Source organism: Eumetopias jubatus, unplaced genomic scaffold, assembly GCF_037043125.1.
Source record: "Eumetopias jubatus isolate StellerSeaLion01/CBP00866 unplaced genomic scaffold, mEumJub1_p1.0 scaffold_1, whole genome shotgun sequence".
Lineage (NCBI taxonomy): Eukaryota > Metazoa > Chordata > Mammalia > Carnivora > Otariidae > Eumetopias > Eumetopias jubatus.
The window spans coordinates 69,900,390-69,917,159 of record NW_028274807.1 but is presented as its reverse complement, the minus strand read 5'-3'; the positions used below and the strand labels follow the sequence as shown (position 1 = coordinate 69,917,159).

The window sequence follows — 16,770 nt, the reverse complement described above, 5'->3', positions numbered from 1 at the left end:
AATGTTTTAAATTATCCATTATAAAGGTTTTTTTCTTTATCTCAGTGGACATATAATCAGTACTTCTGGTTTATCTCAGAACTTACACACTGGTATAATACCTGAAAGAGTAATTCAGCTTTTTCAGTTGTCTTTTCTTCACAAGGTAATAATAAAGGTACAAATCTTTCACAGACAAAGTTAATACCATCTTTTTTCACCCCAGATTTCCTTCATAATGGTCATTCTGGAGGAAATTCATTATTTAAAAATTTAAACTTCTCAGAAAATAAGGTGTACAGTTTTTAAGTTTCTAGTTGTACTCTTGTTTTTTCTGAGAAAGGTAATGAAGAGATGCATAGCCTAGAACTCATGACCCTTGGTTTATTTTTAATTTGTCACTGACTCATTAAATGACCACAAATTCTTTGTTACTGCTACATCTGTATTTCAGCTTTCTCTTCTATAAATAGAGAATAATCCCTGTTTCCTCCTTGCTTTACTCAGTTTTCAAGCAATAAGATCATATTTGAAATTGTTTAAGCTCTTTAGAAGAAAGTGATGACTCCGAATCAGTCTGTTAGCTATTACAATACATGAATTCAAGATGATTGTGAATGTGATCCCGTATGTTAGCATCTTCAGTATGTCTTCATATATCTCTTTGCTTGTGTATTTGTGAAATATGTCATGTGTGTGCATAGTTTGTTTTTGACATTGCTCCATTTCTCTCCACCTCTCCAGTGTCCCTTCCCATCCAGAAGGTCTCAGCACACTGATGATAGTGCCTTGTTAGTGGTAAGAGCCTTGCACGAAATGGAGTTATATATTGCTGTCTAGGTATTGGAGAACAGTTATTATACTTCTCATTCAGAAGGTATCTAAATATCATAAAACATGATGAGCATCATTACTAAACACTTTACAAATAGCTAGAATGGCTTCCTATATTATTGTTCGTGATTTACCCAGTGTTCCAGCGGTCTGCCGCTATGATTCAAATACCTTTGTTAGTGTTTCCAAAATAAAACGTTCACATTGTGATCCATATTGGCTTTGTATGTGGGTTAGGAGGAGGGGGCATAATTTGTTTTTTAAATGTCATTTCTAATTCCAGGTGCATTTACTTTATTAATCATTAATTTGGCTGGTGAATCACCTGTGTGTTCAATGAATTCTCTTACTCCATGACTAATTATACAACTGTATATTTGCCATCCTATTTTATTATCTGTTTTAAGCTACTGAAAATCCCAAACTTTTAAAAAATACTTAACATCTCAAGATTATCCCTCCATGTCCCTTTTTTTAAACTCTGGGAAACATTAACTTGGAATGTTACCTACTGATCATTTTTAACACTGGTTTACTTTTAGTGCCTTTCATCAGCTGAGAATGAGTATACATGACAATCTTAGTAAGTTTTGTCAGCCTTGCAGGAGAATTCTAACATTTACAAAATTGCTTTTGCCATCATGTTTTATGATATTTTTTACAGTATGTTGAAAACAAGCCATTCAAAAGTCCAGTGTGTGTAGCAATTGCTGTCTTCCGTGCCGGTACCTGCTGCCATTGTGCACTCTGCTGCACGGACTGCAGACTCAGTGTGCGCATCTTTTCATGTAGACTTCCGTTGTCCACGCTTCTGTGTGTTCTGCAGTGATCACTTCCGTTGAGATGGATAAAGCACGTTTTAATTGAGCAGTCTTATAGATAAATAAAACCACCACCCTCTGGGGGCTTAGTGGAAATTAATTGGCATGAGAAGCGAATAACTTAAATTAATGCAGAAAAATACTGAGAGACACTACCGGAATTATCTCATTTACTCCTCACAGCAATCTTAACAGTTAAGGTTAAACCTATCACCCTTTTACCAACGGTTACTGAGGCACAGAATGTTTTGTCCAGAATGCGATTTGTCCAAGGTCACATAGCATAAGTAAGTGCAAGATTGGGTTCAAATCTAGATCTTGCTGACTTGAGAACCTGCATTAAACACCATGGTGTATTGCCTCTCATGCTGTAATTGAAAACAACTTTTGAGACTGAGATTTAATAACACATATAGGAGTGATAGGAGCCAGAGTGCCCACACTTCTTTGTCGAGGAAAAAGTGGAATTTGGAAAAACAGAATTCCCTCATTGTGAGATTTGAAATGGCTTTTAGCCATTTTCAAAACACATGCACTTGTTTTTTTCTCATCAGTATTCATGTTTGACCTAAATGAGATGGCCTTGAAAAGCAAGGACCACATCTCACATATTTTTGTATGTCAAATAACGTCCAACACTGTACAAAAAAGTATTTTAAAGCATACCTCTGATTTTCTCAAGACTACTCTTTGACGGCTTCATATGATAGAATAAAGTCCTAACTTTTTTTTTTTTTTAGAGAGGGAGTGGGGGAGGGACAGAGGGTGAGCGAGAGAGAGAATCTTAAGCTGACTCCACTAGCATGGAGACCAAGGTGGGCCTCGATGCAGGGCTCGATCTCGTGACCCTGAGATCATGACATGAGTCGGACACTTAACCGACTGAGCCACCCAGGCACCCCAAGTCCTAACTTAACATGGCCTAAAAGCTCATGCTTGTAGCCCGTTTCTACCTCACAACCTTTTGCAGATGCGGTTTCCCTCAGCATGGACTGCATCTCCCTCCCTGCATATACCCCTTGGTTAATTCCTTCTCGTCTTTCAGGTGTCAGCTTAAATGTCACACCTTTAAAATGGCTTTTCTGCAACCCACAACCCCAAATCAAATTTGTCTCCACTGTCATTTTTCTCGTCCTAGTACTTTTAGGTGGGCGTTTATTGTTTTATATCTCTTCCCTACTAGACTGCAGGCTGTAAGCTTCCTGGGCACAGGGATATTCTCTGTTGCAATTACCTGTGTATACTCAGTCCCTATCATTGTCCCTGGGATATATTAAGTGCTCAATAAGTATTTCCTGAATGAACACATAAATGCTATGTATGTAATAATCGCTCATTAAATTGTTTCATGATGAAAAGGTCTGATGATATAGCAAGGCATAAATGTTGGATTTGATTTAAAGACCTTAAAGTATAGGATTTGAAATAACTATTAGTGGTGCTTAATATCCGTGACATAAACATTCTCTTAGGGCTGCCCTTCAGGCGTCTGCTGCTTTCATCTATATCCCACTGCATCTGTGTATCATCTCAGAATCTAGAGACGGTCAAGACTCATTTCATTCCCTCTTCCCTCCACTCCTTTTGTCCTCCTTTGACAATGTAGTGGCTTTTAGCCTTTTCATGTTTGGGATTTACAGTAATTCCAGTGCATTTGGTTATAAAGAGGCCCAGGAAAACTGAAGAGGTGAAGCATACACGGTGTATAACTGTTTTCACAGTCCTGTTCTTTGGTATATTTCCTTCATTTTTTTCTGCTTTAAGATAGATTAGGTTGCAATGTTACTTTTTTTTTTTTTTGCCAACCACCCACAAAAGAAACATTGCTATCTATCAACTGTCTTATAAAAATAACTATCTATTTTATAGATCATCTACACACCTTTTTCTAAACACCCACATGTGTTTAAGTTGATTTATTCCATGATTCACATATTTGTGATCTTAGTTTACACTTTTCAAAGCTATTTAACTTATAAAGGCTTTAATATATTTAAGCCCTTGGCATACGTCTTATCCAGTGCCCTTTGTAAAAGTCCTGTCTTCCTTGATTTCTACTCTTTACCAAATTAAAAAACTGTCACGTTTTGCACAGTTTTATCTGTAATCAAAATTCTGTACAGTAGATTCTAATAACATTGTCTCTAGTTATACCTCTAATTTACCTAATAGATACAGCTAATATTTCTAGTTGTGTGTAGGTTGGTGAAAAGATCAAGGATTCAAAGAAAAGGAAAATTCCACTCACCCTCTTAGGTCATTTGGACACAGAGGCAGAAATAAAATTCATCCTTAAGTTGTGATGCAGAATCCTCCTATCCTGTTTTCTCACATCAGAGCTATTACACTGAATATATATATATATATTCATATATATATGTATATATGTGTGTGTGTGTGTGTATATATATGTATACATATATATGTATAATGCCAAGGCAATATATATATATATATGTATATCTAATTTGGATTAACATTGAAGAAGCACTGTTCTTACTCATGCCAGTTCTGCTCATTTGACATGAGCGCCTCGACTGTGTTTCTTTCCCCATCATAGGCAGAACACAGAACTTACTAGTTTCGTTTCTAAGGTGATTATGCTCAAAAATTTTGATGTTCTCAGTTTTAGTTCTGCATAAGATCCTTTTAATAAATCATGCCTGCTTTTTTTTTTTTGGTTGTCACATGATCATTTATGAAAATATTTTCCTTTGTAGTTCTTAACTAGCTGGGCATTTCGCTACACCACTGTTGATGTCATTTATGATGTCATGAGGGCACCTGCGGCCATCAACATTGCAGCCCAGAGACTGGGCAGTCCCCAGGATCTCATTAATGGTTCCAGAGAGTTCTGTAGCTAAAAATCGGTGCCACGTTGGTCAGGCCATATTGACAATCTCATCAAAAGTGATACCCACTCTGCTTTTTATTGTTCTGCTTATTTCTTTCTCTTGATTCCTTGAGGGCTTTAATAATCAGGGCAGAGGCAAAAGGTACCACTTCCATCTGAGCCCGTCTGTCCTGAACGGTCAGTTGGTCAGTTGCGCTATAATCCTCAGACCTTTCCAATCACTGGTTGCCTTGGCATTGTCATCACCAACCTTTGTTGGAGACAGACCCAGAGGGCTACCCTTGGGGGCCGGGGCAGACGGGGCACTGACTTCCCCACCTGTATACCTCAGGTATACAACCTGATGTCCTTGGGGTTGAGTTTAGGTGGCATGGTGGAGGCAGCTGGTGTTGGATGAACCCAGATTCAAGATGACTGAAAAGAGTTGCACCTTGGCCTCCTGCGAGCCGACAGCCAAAAGCCCTTTCATTTCTTGATTAATGTGGTATGAGGTATTGAAATAGTTTAAATTATACAAGTGGGAAAACTGTTTTAGAAGTTACGAGTTTTTTCCCAAGTATTCTTTCTGCCCTATCAGTATCTTAGTAAACCATTTGAAAGTTTGTCCATGACCTTTCCTTTTCTAATTTCATTGACCAGATCTGCCCTGCCTTCCCTACATTTTGCTAACATAAATGGTGCCTTCTGTTTCTTCTCTTTCTCTTTTAAAATTTAGTCGCTGTCAGGGTTGAATCAAGTGGGCTGTGCTGCTACCCTGCCTCATTCTTCTGCCTTCATGCCTATTAAGGTATCTCTTGTTACTGTAATGCACCAGGAGCTTTGGGGAGGGGTTGTGCATGGGAGCTCTTAAATTTTCCAATAGATTGGTCCAATGGCAATGTAAAATCTAGGAGTGTGTGAAATATCTGTAAGCTTATAAAACTATTTGTGAGTTTAACATTAATTTTGCTTGAAATTTTTGAAAGATTTACTGTGCTCGAAACACTCACAGAGCCTGCATTAATTCTTTATATTGAGATTCTGTTTGAAATATCGTTCTGATTTTCCTATCAAAGGTTATTTTTTTGTCATAAGTTATTTTACTTTGGCTGATAAGTAATGTCAAATTAATTCTGTTGTCTGATGTGCATGCAAAAAAATAAGTCCCAGTCTCCAAAAGTGTCACTGCTAAAACCCTCTTATAGTAGAGGTCGACAAGCTGTGGGCCCCTAAGCCCCCTGTTTTTGTAAATAGTTTTATTGGCACAGCCACTCCCATTTGTTCCTGTCTGGTCTATGGCTGCTTTCGAGCTTACCAGCAGAGTTGGAATATGGCCTGCAAGCCTGAATAAAGAGCTTGGGTATTTTATTTTTTGAAGGCCTGTAGGAATGGTAATTCCTTATATATCATATGATATATAAGAAATTATTAATAATCTTCACTGTTAGAAGGTTCTCCCCTTGTCTAACTTAGATCTGCCCCCCTGTGGTGTACACTTATTCCATCTTTTCTTTCCAGTGTGGAGATTTTCTAGTTATTTAGCAGTCTTTATATTTGAAAACTATTACGATGCTGCCCTTGTCTTCTCACTGTAGAAATTCTGGTCATTTTATGTGCCTTTCTCAGTCTCTTAATCCTTTTGAGCTTTCGCAAGTTCTCTGCCTTCCATTTTGGCTCCACAGTCCCCAACCAGAAACATATCCTTCACTCGAGCCCACCTGGCACTGAGCATGAAACAAGGCTTTTCACGTCTTCCTCTGAGCATTAGGTTGGCTTTTCTCATTTTGCTCAGTATCCATTGTAATTCTCAGATGTTTCTGTTATACTCCTAAATGATCATTAATTCCTACATCTTGTATCCTGTTTTTCTAAATACTTAATTTTGCTTTTTGAACATTTTTACTTCTCTGATTTACCAGAATACTTTCAAATTGTTGCATCATGTCCTTCTAAATGCTAGCCCCAACTTTGTAACATCTGTAAACCTGATAAACCTTCTCTGAAGATGCTACACATAGCTGGATGACTTCTGAAGAAACTTTATAATTCTCTTCTATGTTGACCCTTTGCTAGCCTTTCTCAGCTAGGTTCCTTATTTGAATGACAACACAGAAAATTGAGGGATCGTTCTCAAAATCTCTCAAGGAAGGTGTTTAGTATAGGAGATGTATAGGAGAGAAGCTAATTCATTACACTCAACGGATACCTTAGGGCATTGGAGCTTATTCTCTCTCCCAGAATCATAGTTGAAAAAGGCCAAATCTGAATGTGCCAGCCATTGTGTTGGTAAGTCTAACTTGCTGTTTGTCCAGACCCGCTACAGTGTAAATGATTAGTTTGAAAAGACTGTATTTTTCGGTATCCCAGTTACTTTACAGCAGGTATATATTTATATATATTTAGGCAAGGGTTTATTTCTTTTATTGCTTAACCAGACAAGTAAAAGTTGAGTTCCTATCAATTTCTGTTTTTTGCTCCAGTTCTCCAAGAATTCTCAAATATAGTTCATGGCCTCTAAATGATTTGAACTAATTATCTTCATATCCTAGAATGCAAGTCACCTTAGATTTCTAGTTTCAATCAAAGTACATTTTAAAAATCATCATTCTAGGGCACCTGGGTGGCTCAGTTGTTAAGTGTTTGCCTTCGGCTCAGATCGTGATCCCAGGGATCATGGGATTGAGATTGAGCCCCGCATCGGGCTCCCTCCTCGGCGGGAAGCCTGCTTCTCCCTCTGCCCGCCACTCCCCCTGCTTGTGCTCTTTCTCTCTCTCTCTCAAATAAATAAATAAATAAAATCTTAAAAAAATCATTCTGTTACTTAAAAAATTTATCTTTATATCATAAAGTTATATTTAATTTATTAAGTCGAGACATCAAGGCCTGGGAAATTGTTACTCTAGCTTTTCTTGATTCTACTCTCCTGCCAAGTCTTCAGTATTGTTAGCCCATCCAACCAACACTTCTTTTTAAATTAGGTAATTACATTTCTCTTTTTTATTAAACTCTATACATGTTGAGCTAGCTCTTCCTCCTTTTTATAGTTCCCTTTGGTCAATGAAGTAAAAACATCTTGGACTCAAATGCTAGACTGAAAATACAGCTATCCATCGTCTTTAAACACCTTATTTCCTAATTGAAATGAAGAGACCTTCATCATTTTTTTCTTAATACATTAAATTTTACTCTAGGGGGAGAAAAATAATTCAGAATCTATACCAGAAAATGAAATTATAAAATGCAATTACTCTCCCCTATACATTTTCCAGTAAAATTTTCTGCCCTAGGATGATCATTTTTCATAGTCCTAGGAAAGACCTATTAGACTATCTTTAGAGAATGCATTTTACATAAACCTCGTATCCTGTAGAAGTAAATGAAAAGTTTGGCCTTAAAACAATGTACAAAATTAATCATTATACCACATTCTCATTTCTAGACTTAATTTTGAAGGAGAGTTGCATGATTTTTTTCTTTTATTCCAGGTAATCATAAGTGTGGAAGGTACCCTTTCTTGAATAATAATTATTGACATATCTCTGTTTCTCCACAGAATGATGACAGATCTAATGCCATCGCAAGTTCACCTACAACAGAAACAGGTAATAGACACAAAGGTATAATTAACCACATCAAGAATAATTTTAACCAGGACTTTCTTGACAATTACCTCAGAGCTAGCCGTGGCTTCCTTTTCTGAGAGGAGAAACCAGACCCGAAATTGAGAACTTCCTGCACATTTTCCATTTTTTAATTCAACTGGTTGTTCAACTACTCAGCCATTTGATATGAGCCTATGAGCATGAGCTAGCAGGGCTATAGGTTCCCAACAAGAGAATCTATTCAGTATAGTAACATTCGTTCTGCCTCTGTTGATACAGCAAAAATAACATAACAGTTAAAAATACATACAAGCAGCCTTCCTGATTTCAAGGTTAATTTTCTGTACCCAATTTTGTATTAATAAACAAAATTATCATCTTATTTCATTACCAGGTTTAATTTGATCTTTGTTCCATTTATTGAACTTTTGTGACGTGTGTCTGTTGTTACATTTAATTTTTTTTCCATCTCCTTTAATCTTATTTTGCTTTTCCATGCTGATGTAGTTCATCATTGCCCTGCATATTCTTTTCCTGCTGCTATGCAGAGAAACCAGGCCCAGCGCCCTGAAAGCTTCCTTTTCCGAGCAGCTGTCGGGGCAGAAGCAAATAAAGGTAGGTCACAGTGACTAAAAAGTGGGGGGGTACTCTATATAACAACATTAACTATTATATGCTTTTTAACTTCTGCCCTCAGATGTCACTTTGGCAAAAGCTTTAAACTCTGCATTTGTCTATGATCTCACTAACATTAAAGCAGGAGAATCTTGTTGGAATTTCTTAGTACCACCCAAAGGAGGTTATAGGTTTGAACAAATAAAATACTCTTTCAGGGCTTTAGGGAATGTTTCTCTTCTCTGTATTGAGCTCTTTTTCAGATTTTTCTGTTGATAAAAGCTGTTTTATGTGTTCTTAAATGAATCAGTAATTTTTTTTTTTTAAGATTTTTATTTTTTGAGAGAGAGAGAGAGATCACAAGCAGGGGGAGGCGCTGAGAGACAGAGGGAGAGGGACGAGCAGACTCGGAGCCTAACACGGGACTTGATCCCAGGACCCTGAGATCATGACCTGAGCCGAAGGCAGATGCTTAACTGACTGAGCCACCAAGTTGCCCAAGTAATTATTTTTTTAAAAAATCTACTCAGTGTAATGTTTCTTAGTTAATATGACATACATCTGCCTGGCCTCCAAAGAAGTTACCTGGAAGTAGAAACAGACATTTCAAGTCAAAAATAACTACTTTTAGTGTAACTGATAGATGCTCTCACAGTGAGATTTAAAATCAAACCAGAGTTACACTGCATGTGGGATTGTAAATTAGTATGGAAAACTGTTTACATTATCTAATAATGTTGACATTTGTATCCTATGACCAGTTTTGCTTTCTGAAATATGTAAACACATATACCAGAAGATATGTACAAAAATATTTATAGCAATGTTATTCATAATAGCCCCAAACAGAGTGTCCATTAATGATGCAGTGGATAAATAATTGTGGCGTATCTATATAATGGGATACCATATAAGCAGTAAAAGTGAACAAATAAATACATATAACAATATGGATAAATCTCATAAACAGTGTCAATCAGACAAAACCAAGCACAGAAACATACAGTACAGCTTCATTTATAGAAAGTGCAAAACTAGACAAAACTGATCTATGGTATTACAAGTCAAGTACATAGTTAAAGACCTGTGTCGTTAGGGGCACCTGGGTGGCTCAGTCGTTAAGCGTCTGCCTTCGGCGCAGGTCATGATCCCAGGGTCCCGGGATTGAGCCCCACATCGAGCTCCCTGCTTGGCGGGAAGCCTGCTTCTCCCTCTCTCACTCCCTCCGCTTGTGTTCCTGCTCTCTTTTTCTCTCTCTGTCAAATAAATAAATAAAATCTTAAAAAAAAAAACAAACCTGTGTCGATAGAAGTAACCTTTAGGTACTGATGAGCAGGGAGCATGAGAGGGACTTGCGGGTGTTGGTAATGTTGCATTTATTGAACTGATTGTGTCCACTTTGTGCTAATTTATTGAGCTGCTTGCTTATGATTTGCATAATTTCTGTATGTCTGTTATTTTTCAGTAAAAACATTTTTAATCAAAACTAGTTGAACTAAATGGGTAATGGACATTTGGTCATTTTAAACACAATTCTCCCTATTATTGTATATATTTGAAACTTTTCATAATAAAAACTGTTTTTTAAGAGTCAGTCCAGAAGTGGGAAGTGCTGTACTTGTGAGGAACCTGTGACCAGGTGCCTCTTAAGTATTTTTCCAGCGCTAGCAATTGCCTGTCAGTCTTACATATTCATATTTTTTTTAGGTCATGCTTCACCACTTCTTTCGTCTTCTGCACCTACCACTGATTCTGCAGATCCCATAATGAGACCAAATTCAAGACCGAGAGAAGAAGAGCTGGAATTAATAGATCAATTACGGAAAGTGTGTACATTACCTTTGAATTACACTTTTGCAGTCTTATTGCTAGAGCCCATGACCCTGCAGTCACTTGTTCATTTGGCTTACAGTTTTTAATAGAATCAACAAGTGCCCATTGTGTGATAAACATAAAAGAGATTTTGCTATTAAGGAGATTCTTTTCACCTTTTACTAGGAAAACAAAATGGGTTATTCTATAAAACTCAATTCCTAGCCCTTCTCATTTAAAAATTTTTCTGCCTCATGTAAGGAAATCTTGTAAGAGTAATAATCATTTATATGTGTGGACACAAGTGCATAGACCTATAACATGTATAACATGATGTATGTATACATCATGTATGTATAACCTATAACAAATGTAGTGTTTATTTTATTTTGGAATTGAGAGAGAATCTAGTTCTTTTGTATTTTTAGTCAGAAAACTGTAAATGAATTTCTCACGTATTTTGCACATACTATGGGCCGGCTGCCTATGTATCTATTAGATTTCCTTACGTTACTGATTTGAGATAGAAGGATAAAATAGGGATTATGGTACTTAAGTTATTTGCTTTTTATCTGACTCCTAATTAAATATATTTCATTGTAACTCCATTATGTCCTCCATGTCAGCTACTCTTCAAGTTAACATGTTACACATTTTCCTGTTTTTTTTTTTAGCATATCGAGTACCGGCTGAAAGTATCACTGCCTTGTGATCTTGGAGCAGCTCTAACTGATGGTGTTGTTCTTTGCCATTTGGCCAATCACGTGCGGCCTCGATCTGTCCCCAGCATCCATGTCCCTTCACCAGCTGTAGTAAGTATATCATGCTAAAAAAAAAAAAAAAACAACTGGCTTTTCATCAGACATTTATTATGTACAATGGCAGGCATTATGCAGAATGCTCGGGATACAAATATGAATAGTCCAGTCCCTGTCTTCCCGACCTCACTTCTACTAGAGAAAAAGTCAGCATGGAAACGGTAATTAATAACAGTTGTTATAAGAGAGCTATGTAAGAGGTTGCTGTAGGAATACAAAAAAGGGAGCACTTAACTCTGCCTGGAGAGTTCAGGCAAGCCTGCCCAGAGGCGGTAGAATTTGAACTAGTTCTTACAGTATGAGTAGGAATTTGCCAGCATAGGGGCTCCTGGCTGGCTCAGTCAGTAGAGCATGCAACTCTTGATCTCGGGGTCGGGAGTTTGAGCCCCATGTTGGGCATAATGGTATTGAGAAAATTGCACAGCAACATGCAGAAGAATGAAACTGGACCACTTTCTTACAGCATACATAAAAATAAAATCAAAATGCTTGAAAGATCTAAACGTGAGACGGGAATCCATCAAAATCCTAGAGGAGAACACAGGCAGCAACCTCTTCGACCTCAGCTGCAGCAACTTCTTGCTAGACACGTCTCCAGAGGCATGGGAAACAAAAGCAAAAATGAACTATTGGTACTTCATCAAGATAGAGATTGCTTTTTTTTTTTAAGATTTTATTTATTTATTTCACAGAGACAGTGAGAGAGGGAACACAAGCAGGGGAAGTAGGAGAGGGAGAAGCAGGCTTCCCGCTGAGCAGGGAGCCCGATGCGGAGCTCGATCCCAGGACCCTGAGATCATGACCTGAGCCAAAGGCAGACACTTAACGACTGAGCCACCCAGGTGCCCTGAGATTACTTTTAAAAAAACAAATAAAATGACTCAGAAGATTATTAAAAAAAAAAAAAAAAAATTTGCCAGCATAAAAGAAAGGGGGTAAAGGCATCCTGGGCATAATATGCCTAGGTTCAAAAGATAGCAACAATCATGGCATATTCAAGGAATTCTTAAGTTGTTTAGAATAGATGATGCACAATGTGTGGTTACAGATGGTGGGAGATATAGCTAAAGAGGGAAGCCAAGGGCCATGTGATAAGGGCGTTATGTGCCATGTCAGGGAGTTAGAAGTTTATCTTAATGTAGACAAAAGAATTTGAGGAAGAAAATGTGATTATAATTGCAGTTTAGAATGATGAATCTATTTTGGGAGTGGAATTGACATGATCTAGTGACCAACTTTGGGTGGAAAATGAGGGAGAATATGCATTCAGGATGACTGGCAGGTTTTCTTTAGACTGCTGGTTAGATCTAGAAGTCAGTATCAAGATGGTAACCCACCAAAGAAGGAGCAAAGTTTGGGGTTGACACACTCTCCTTTTTTGTCCCCCCTTCAAATTTTCATTACCAGAATTTCAAACCTTCAGAAAAGTTGAAAGAATAATATGAGGAACACTCTTAAAGCATCTACCTAGATCTGACACTTATTTCATTTTGCAGTCTTGCTGTGTGTGTGTGTGTGTGTGTGTGTGTGTGTTTCAATTGCACTATTTAAAAGTTACAGATAGGGACACCTGGGTGGCTCAGTTGGTTAAGCATCTGCCTTTGGCTCAGGTCATGATCCCAGGGTCCTGGGATCGAGTCCCACATTGGGCTCCTTGCTCGGCAGGGAGCCTGCTTCTCCCTCTGTCTGCTGCTCCCCCTGCTTGTGCTCTCTCTCTCTCTCTGACAGATAAGTAAAATCTTTTAAAAAAAAAAAGTAAGAGTTGCAGATAATATAAAACTTTATCCCCTGCATATTTCAGAGAATTGTTGTAAGCCACCTTGCTCTTTTCTGTAGCCTATAGCCAGTGACTGACTGACATGGGAGCTGAGCCCTCCTGCCTTGAGGTGGGAGTGAGGTGTTGATTAACACTATGATGCTTCCTGTGGGATCAGGCTGAAAGAGAAGGGAATCTAGTGAGCCACTCGTAGCCAGTGGGAATGGGGGTAGAAGGTAAGGATGGATTCCCGGACTAGATAAAGTGTTACTGGGTGAAGCACCCAACAGCATCCCTCGGCTACATTCAGATTCCCCAGTTGTTCTAAGAATATCTTTCATAGTTGTGCCCCCCTTCCCCCCACACACAACCAGAATATAATCAAGGTTCCCAAGGGTGCTGTTCATCTGTAACATGCTTAAAACATTGTCTAAACTTGGAAAAGGTTTCACCTCATCTCATTTTCTGGTCATTTGTTATTATTTAGCAGGCACTTCCTGTTGCGAATTCTTTACTCAAATTGCAGTTGTATCTTGGCCTATAGATGGCCTCTTCTGGACATTCAACTTGCTGCCTGTCTAGATACGAATCATTTATCCCTCCCAAGGACCTTGTATTCTTCTAATTATCAAAGCTGCTTTGTGACCAAAGTCCCAACGGTGATGGTGTGGCCGTATCCCCTCTGGCACATCCACAAATAGGGGGTTGCATTTGCTTCTAAGGAAAATTGGTAGCCACTTTTTATTTAGTGACCTCTGAAAACAGGCCTTCAGTTTTGTGTAGGAGAGGCAGAGAGGAACAGTAGCCCTACCAAAGTCAGCTGGGCTCCCAGAGACTGGAAAGACTTGGTCCTGGTCCTAAAGGTGGTGATTAAGAGAATAGGAATTGACGTACTATTTGGCAACACCAATAAGGAAAGGGTTTATTCATACTTTGCATTCTTCCCCATTTCTGTCAGCTGAGTTCAGGGGGAAAAATTGTTTTAATGATTTGAAAAACGGACAGATCTGTCATTTTTCGTTTCCAGAGGGAATACATGGGAAGTAGCAAACAGCTAATATACACAGTGGAATTTGAGAATGAGGGTGACTGGGGTTCTTTACGTTGATTACCAGAAAACAGTGCCTTCCATGTAAGAACATGAAATACATATAGGAAAAATAAAACTATTTTACAAATACTTAACTGCCTAAAGAAATGAAACACGTGGATCTTCCTGTTAGTCAAAGAAATATGGGTATAACATGAGATGAGAGAATTGAAAACTTGCTAGTAAAGTCAACGACAAAACTTAACTCATCCAGTGCCAGGCATTCGGCCAGGACAAAAGGTATAAGATGAGTTACAAGTGGTACAATCTCTCAAGAACATTAATTTCTCTTTTAAAAAACAAAAAACAAAAGAAGTCTTTCTTTTTTTTTCAAGATTTTATTTATTTGACAGAGAGAGACACAGCGAGAGAGGGAACACAAGCAGGGGGAGAGGGAAAGGGAGAAGCAGGCTTCTGCTGAGCAGGGAGCCCGGTGCGGGGCTCGATCCCGGGATCCTGGGATCATGACCTGCGCCGAAGGCAGACGCTTAACGACTGAGCCACCCTGGTACCCCAAAAGAAGTCTTCCATGAAATATCTTTGACATTTAAAAGCAAGTAGGCCTATTAAGGGGCGCCTGGCTGGCTCAGTCAGTAGAGCGTGCAACTCTTGATCTCAGGGTAATGAGTTCAAGCCCCACACTGGGTACTGAGATTACTTTAAAAACAACAACAATGCTCAAGTAGGCCTATGAAATAAAACTGTTTAAGAGAGGATCTTTTTTATTAAAAAATGACCTATAAAGTTAAGAGAAACACAAATACTAACACTTCCCAAATTATAACATTTGGGGGTAAAAAACAAGTGGACTTTGAGTCAGCCAGTTGAAAATTGTTCAGCATTTTTTAAAAGCAAACAAACAAAAAAACAGACCAAAAAACCCTACTTTGAAATTGTGATCGTGATTTTATAAATAAGTCAATATTGTGTTAAGGGGGTTTCTGTTCTAGTACTCGATTTCAGTATAAATATTTACATCTACTTTTCCTTCCTATGGATTGCCTTCCTTTGTATTAGGCTATATTGCTTCCTTTATTTTGTTCTTCTGACCACAGAGAGAGCTTTGTAACTTACGTTCTTAGTACAAGTTTTTTGTACGGAGAATATAAAATTAAAGCCACATACAAATGAAGAACCATAGCAGTTTCTTTATGGCTGCATTAAAGCATGATTTATTGTAATTCTTTGAAAAGTGGCTAATTACAACTCTGAGTATATAACTTAAAAAAGCACTTTCTTGATATTGTAAGAACCAGGATTTCTTTCCCCCAATTCAAAAAAAATGACCCCTCATTATAAGGGGATAAGGGGAGGTCTTATGTCCAAGTATTTCGAAAGAAACGCAGAAAGTCATGTGTGTTTGCAAATAATAGGTTATAATTCATCTTTCTTTGTTATTTTGGGAGGGTCAATGATGTTTGATAAACTGCTGTTTGGTTTAATAGGCATAGGTGTTGTGTAGTACAGTTCACATTCTTAGAAATGTACCAGTGAATCATATCAAAAATCACTACAAATATGGTAATATGACAACCCACTGAGTAAACCATATCACCAAGGTACATGACCTGAAAAACTTCTGAAGCATTTCAAGTTTCAGAATAGTGGGAAATTGTTTATTTCTTTTGGTATAGATTATGCTCTTGTTGAAATTACTTTGTTCTCCAAAACCTGCATAAGATTTCTTATTCAGATCAGGCTGTACATTAAAGAGTTAGAACAGGCTACACACAGCTCTCCAAAACCATATGTTATGTCATCCAAACTTCTGGAAAAGCTTTTGGGGATAGCAGATTCTGTGAGACTTGACTTAAGGCAAAATCGTGAGTTCTTCTGCACTCCAGAGTGCTAAGGTATCTATAGCGCGGGTCCTTTGGACTAGCCATTCTGATGGACACATTTGTAGCCTGGGATCAAGCATTCCTGGGCCTCTTCGGGCTCCATGAATTCCCTCATTTGCCCGTGCGTGTGTGTTCTTCTCCAGAGTAGATTCACAGACTTTCACCAGACTGTAAGGCGGTTGATCCCATTTAGGAAATACTGTTCTGCATCCCTGGAATTTGGATAAATGCTAAAGGAAGAAATGACTGGGGAGAGAGCTGGTTGTTCCTCCTTCCTCTTTACCTTCACCAGTCAGAACCCTGCTGTGTACAGGGTGAATCTCAAAGGGCATTTTCTCTTTGGCCCCCCCACGGCCCACCCCCAGCAAACACAGAGACATTTCTTATGTCTTGGGGTGCTAGTAGCCTTCATGGAGGTAATGTTGAGTTGATTTCCGTGATCACTATTCTGAGCCTTTTCTTTTTTTTCTGAGATGGGGGTGATTCCTGGACCAGTTTTAACTTAGCAACATGAATTCCGTCCTTTTAGCCTCTCTTTTGCATAGAAACCCAGTTGTTCTTCTTCCTATGTAGTCAGACCTATTTCACTCTCCCCTCCCATGGATGTTGGCGTCTGAATGGTGGAGTTTTCGAAATTCAGGGGTTTTTCTTTTGTAGAATGAAATTCCCAGTCCCTTTCTTTTGCTGAAGTCCATGGTGCCCTTTTCACACACCCCCAGCCTTCTCTCCCAAACTCAGATCAACATACTAGTTTGCTTAGCTAAGGTCC

General features: G+C 38.4%; 1 protein-coding gene across 3 annotated transcripts in view; it reads left to right on the top strand.

The window, feature by feature from the left end:
• LRCH3 (leucine rich repeats and calponin homology domain containing 3) overlaps positions 1–16,770 on the top strand; it is a 115,074-nt gene that overhangs the window by 86,575 nt on the left and 11,729 nt on the right. For 2 of the 3 annotated variants that reach the window (XM_028100919.2, XM_028100918.2), the window contains 4 exons: positions 8,021–8,069; positions 8,577–8,684; positions 10,392–10,510; positions 11,171–11,308. In XM_028100919.2, the coding sequence (XP_027956720.1) occupies positions 8,021–8,069; positions 8,577–8,684; positions 10,392–10,510; positions 11,171–11,308 (414 nt within the window). Of the gene's footprint in view, positions 1–723; positions 778–5,203; positions 5,276–8,020; positions 8,070–8,576; positions 8,685–10,391; positions 10,511–11,170; positions 11,309–16,770 lie in introns of all 3 variants that reach the window. The other variant, XM_028100920.2, reaches the window with a different exon arrangement.